The sequence below is a fragment of the Gossypium arboreum genome, chromosome 12 (assembly GCF_025698485.1).
Source record: "Gossypium arboreum isolate Shixiya-1 chromosome 12, ASM2569848v2, whole genome shotgun sequence".
NCBI lineage: Eukaryota > Viridiplantae > Streptophyta > Magnoliopsida > Malvales > Malvaceae > Gossypium > Gossypium arboreum.
In genome coordinates this window covers 76,122,184-76,128,018 of record NC_069081.1, presented here as the reverse complement: position 1 = coordinate 76,128,018, position 5,835 = coordinate 76,122,184, and the positions used below count along the sequence as shown (strand labels likewise).

Sequence of the window (5,835 nt, the reverse complement as noted above, 5' to 3'; positions counted from 1 at the left end):
CTAATTCGGGATATTATAGATCTTCTTGTCTACTAGTATGACGTGGCAGATCGTTATGAAGGAAGTTGTCATCATCTGATACATGAAAGACAAGCACCGTGAGACCCATTCAAGGATGTGTTCACAATTAAGAACTGAGTGCCTAGCCATTTAGAGGAGAACGAGGGGTTGAAACCTTTTTGATACAAAGGATGGTGGAAAGCAAGGTCTATGCACCTTTATCTTGAGCGGGTGGTCAAGTAGAGCATTTTCTTAGGCCAAGTCAATATGAGGTCAACATTGTCTTTGTGGTTGACATGTCTCAATGACGGGGGTATAACACCAATCATTTGAAAAAACAAAATCACATTTTTAATTCTTTTAAAAAAACAAACAAAAACACATTCTCAAGTATATGAAAGTTAAACATATCTGTTAATTTACCCCCAAAAAAAGTTATCGGTCATTAACATTTCATTTCAGTTTTCTAATATTAATAAAATCATTTCCAACTAAAAACTAATGGGGTTATCGTCTTTCTTCTTTTTTTAGACTTTAGACCACCAAATGTAGGTAAAATTCATGCATAAGGTGAATAGAAATATATAATATACAGTACTGTGCCGATAAATAATCGGAAACGCAATTATATCAACCTTATTTGAAAACGAAAATTGCATGAAAACGGGGTACCTACTTTGATTTCCAGTAGCGTGTTGAAAGGCACAGCGTTGGGAGATAATATCTGTCATTCAACCATTATCTCTAAGCTCTGACCAATATCCCCTCTGCTCAAGCCAGACAATACCTAATCTCTCTCTCTATATCACTATTTCTCTCCATCACATGCATGATCTCTCGCATCGCATGCTTGGTTTGCCATTTACCGACGTCCGTTTATGGGGGAGTCCTCAGGTTCAACCTTCTCTTACAATGAATCTGAGTCCTCAATCATTTCGTCAGAATCTCATTCAAATTCAACCTCACGCCTTCAGCCTATTTCCCTTGTCCAACCATCGCAAAAGAACCAGAAAGATAAACCCAAAGTTCTTCGTGTTTTTCAATCCGTTTTTCGTGCATTTCCTATCATCAACCGGAAATGCAAGTTCCCAACCTGCCCTATCGTCGGCGTATCAACAGAGACTCATAAAAGCAGCACAGGGAATCGGGTGACGGGGACTTTGTTCGGATTTCATAAAGGTAAGGTGTCTCTTGCCTTGCAGGAAAACCCTAAGTGCCTCCCTTGGTTAGTTATTGAGTTAGCTTTGCAAACCAATGTGCTGCAAAAGGAATTGAGTGCTGGGATGGTTAGAATCGTCCTGGAGTATGAAAAGCAAACTGAAAAGGAAAAGATTAAACTGTTCGATGAGCCTTTGTGGACAATGTATTGCAATGGGAAAAAAATTGGGTATGGGGTAAAGCGAGAGGCAACGGAGGATGATCTGAGCATAATGGAGCTCCTCAAGGCTGTTTCAATGGGCGCTGGGGTTTTGCCGGGGAATACTGAAACTGAGGGTCCAGATGGGGAATTAGCCTACATGAGGGCTTTCTTCGAACGAGTCGTTGGCTCCAAGGATTCCCAGACCTTTTACATGGTGAGCCCCGATGCGAAAAATGGGCCTGAGCTCAGTATATTTCTTGTGAGAATCTGATTGTTTCATTAGATAAAGAGGTTGATGAGGATTGGCTAATCAAGATTGGTGATGCTGAATCCTGAATATACACATACCCATGATTTAAGGTATTCTAGAATTCCTCCTAGGCATCCTAGGCAGCATTGTACACATTTTCTTTTTTTTTTTTTTTTCCTGCCTTTCTGTGAGAGATTTTTTTAATATTTGATTTTTGATTTATCTAATGAATAGTTGTAGCTTATTCTTAAAAGGAGGATGGAAATAATATAGTTATTATTATTTTTGAAAAGTTTGCTCAGTATTAATTAGTTCTGAAATCACATGCCACAAGCTTCATGGATAACAATGCAGGTTCTACCTATCTATCTATCCAAAAGTACTACCAACTATATTATTAACCATAATTAATTTTTTTACTTGCACATTATGGGGAAGATTGCTCAATTTCTCAAGATTTAAAGAAAAGAATTTTCCACATGAAGTCTTTGCATCTTGTCTTTTGAAATGATTAAGGTTAGAATATAGAATTGTTTTCCCAATAAAAAATCAATATATTTTAAAAGGGTTTGTTAGAGGAAACCTTCAATCTTAGGGTTTGGAATTAAAATTTTGAGATACAGATACTTAAATCAGTACAGGTGTATATATCAAAAAGTATTCAAAAGATAAGAGATTTGGGTCCTTACCTCATTCTTTTGATACTTCAAATTCTATAAAACTTATAATGATTTTATTGTTTTTCTTTTCAAATCTACGAATGCGAACATGTTTGATTCTTTTTAGAGATATTTTATTTTTTGTTTCATGATTTTCACCGATCCTTGAGTAGATTGCTTCCTTTCTATCGAGGTTAGCTGCTAACATTAATAAAGGAAAAAGCAATGAAACTAATTATCTATAAATATGTTGCGTCAAAACTTTTTTTTGTAAATTGACTTTTTATTTAAAACAAAAAATGAGAGTCATCACCAATCATTTTTAAGAGATGTGATTGGGTCATCTCGTAATTTAATCGTTTTAATAAGATATTTGATTTATTAAAACAACATTTTTCGGTCTACAAAAATCCAGAAAATAGGTTCAGGAGTCAGTTACGTACAAGAAAGGATTAACACCTTCGTTACGTCCAAAATTGATACCTAGTTAATTACTAGATGTCTTTAGTGTCGAGAAATTAAAAATTTGAAAAGAGTATAAAACACGACTTAACTTTGCATAATATTATTTTTAATCAAAACGTATGTCAAAAGCGCCTTTTATTCTCAAGGTAACAAAATGTTACATCCCGTAAGTTAGGGCACGAAATCTTGAATCCTCGAAAATAAACTTGCTTTTTATTTTATTATTTAAATAAATCTCATGTCTTTTAATTTTAAAAGTATATTAGGTCATATAGGTTCAACAAGAAAGTCGAAACCCAGTAAGTTAGGGCAAAACTTCTCGAATCTCTAAATACGGAACATTGAGTTATTTTTAAAAATTTCTTTTTTGAATAATAACAAATGTAATATTTAAAATGATGTGTATTTAAAACGATAAATTAACTTAAAATGAAAATGAAAATGAAAATGAGAAATGCATATTTAAAAGATAAATAAACATGACATGAAAATATTAAAAATAATAAAATAATAATAAAATAACAAGTGCACAAGACAAAAAAATCAAATAATAACGACAATAAATAACAAATGCACAAATAAAATGGTATAAACAATTTAATTTTTAAGTGTAAAAAAAAGGAAGTAATAAATAATAAATGAATAAATAAATAAACAGTTTATAAAAGTTGAAATTAAATAAATGAAGATTTAATTGAAATCTAAATAAAATTAAGGAGGCATAAATTGTAAATAATAATAAAAATAGACTGATAAGGATCAATGTGCAATGCGCTAAAAATGACAGGACCGAATAGGAAAATATCCCTTGTCCTTAAGCGCATCGTTTCTTAGAAGGACTAAAATATAACGCGTGTAAAAGGGCGGGGACCAACTGGGAAATTAATCCCAGCCCCCCCTAAACGCATCGTTCCAAGGGACCAATTGACCAAAGGACCAAAATAAAAAACAAATAAAATTAAGTGGATAAATTTTAAAAAATAAAAAAAAGTAGGACCTGATTGAAAAGCCTTTAAAAAGCGGAAGGACCGAAGTCGCAAATAGCCCACGTTACAAAAACACGTGGATCCTAGGGATCTGGGTCGGACAATCGGGTCGACCCCCCAAAATGACGCTGTTTTGGGCGTTTGGAGGACTGAGTGAAACGGTGTCGTTTCACTAGGCTATTTAAGCAAAAAATTCTTCAAAAATTTCATTTCTCCCCCCCCCCCCTTTTTTTTAAAAAAAAACTAAAACCCTTCCCCATTTTTCTCTGAAACCAAACCCACATCCGGTCGTCAGGCCACCATGGCGGCCGCCGGTCGCAGGCGATAGCGCTGTTGTCCACAATGGCCGAAAAGTATACAAGGACCTTTTTTTGTCCTTTCGACTCCCCTAGCTTGAAAAGTGTCATCTTTCATAGGAGATGACGGTCCTTGGCCACCCAGGCGGCGGAATGCAAAAAATTGGTAAGACTTCAACTTTTTATTCTATTTTATGCTTATTTCTTTTAAAAAATAAAATAAAAAATAAAAAGCAAAAAGAGAAAGCGAATAAAAAGACCATCTTTAATAATTTTTTGGTCCTTTTTTTTATTTCTTTTAAAAAATAAATAACAGATAAAAAATGAAGCAAATCACCTTTGAAGTTTTTGTTTTCTTTTTTTATTGCTTTCTCTTTATTTTTTTCTGTAAAAAAACATTACGTTTTTCATCTGGCCTTTATAGCCGATTTTTACATATTATTTTTTATCTATTTCTCTACTGTTTGCTATTGCGTATTTGTTCTTCTTTGCAGGCGATGGTGGCAGAGAGCGAGGTCAACAATGATGGCAGAGGGGTGTTAGACGGCATGCCTGCCGACGTGGAGAAGCTGCAGTGCCAAAGGGATTAGGGTTAGCTGTTTAGTTTTTTAGTGTTGTGGGCTTTAGGGTTTCATTGGGGCTATATTGGTCCGTATTGTAAATGGACTTTCCTTGTAACACCCCTAGCCCGAATCCAACACCGGGATAGGGTTCGAGGCATTACTGGAATTTTACACTTTTAGTATACTAACTTGGATCACCAAATTCATTTGAATTTAAAACCTTTCAATCATGAACATCTCGTCCCTTGTATAGGCCTTCAAGACCTAAAACATATCGGAGAGCAATGCGGGACAAATATGGGCATGTTCAATTAACCTTGGGCTACTCTGAAAATTTTCCTTAACATAAAGGGACACATGCTCGTGTAGGTGGACCGTGTGGACTCACATGCCCGTGGGCTCATCCTGTGTCCAAAACTTGAGCATTCTATTAAATTAACATGACCAAGACACACACCCGTGTGTCCTACCCGTGTGCTAATTTAGCTTAGAGTTTTAGGTGCAAGGGACACACGGTCATACCACACGCCCATGGGGATAGGCCATGTGTCACACACGGCATAGACATACGCCCGTGTGTCTAACCATGTAGACTTTAATAGGCTATTTACCAAGCCTTTAATCACCCCTTTCTACCTTTTTTTCTTAAAAGATACCAAATTCAAAGTAAAACATGCTTGTACACTCGTAAAGAATCTTGATGAAATTAGTTGTATGGAAACCTCATATCATTGGTTTCATTCAAAAAGGTTATTTCCCATCTAGTATTTATGGGTTCTTATGTTATTGTAACACATTCAAAACTTGGCTCATTTTTTAACTCATTGCCACTTGAAGCAACCCATCATAATGGAGAATAAACATGCATATAAAGGCAGGTCATAGCCTACTTTCAAATATGCCAATTTCCATGGCCTTGTACATTAAGATGAATGCATCTTCACATGCCTTCATTTGGCAATTCAAATGAATCATATGACAAAATACTCAAAGCCCTATACATGCCATTAACAAAATAGAAGTGTATTTATACCAAAGCTTGACTAGTTGATAGTGTGTTGACTCTCAAATCGTCTTCCAATCTTTATGAGTCCTCGAGCTCTATAAAACAGGGAAAAGAGAGGGAGTAAGCATTTTCATGCTTAGTAAGCTCAAATAACCGGAAAGTAAACTTACCGTGTAATTAGCATACATCCATACTTAATTCATAAAATCATCCATCATGAAATGATTTCCTATCACGTGCACTCAATCAA

At 35.2% G+C, this 5,835-nt stretch overlaps 1 protein-coding gene across 1 annotated transcript; it reads left to right on the top strand.

Moving 5' to 3' along the window:
- The first annotated feature begins 597 nt into the window (after nt 1–597).
- On the top strand, nt 598–1,863 carry LOC108477692 (protein MIZU-KUSSEI 1-like). Its single transcript, XM_017780203.2, has one exon. It carries the CDS (start codon nt 879–881, stop codon nt 1,629–1,631), a length of 753 nt encoding a protein of 250 aa, XP_017635692.1. The 5' UTR covers nt 598–878; the 3' UTR covers nt 1,632–1,863.
- Nucleotides 1,864–5,835: the final 3,972 nt, after the last annotated feature.

Bases quoted from the DNA above. Each gene is read 5' to 3' on its own strand.
- LOC108477692 (XM_017780203.2), top strand. From the start codon at position 879: ATGGGGGAGTCCTCAGGTTCAACCTTCTCTTACAATGAATCTGAGTCC.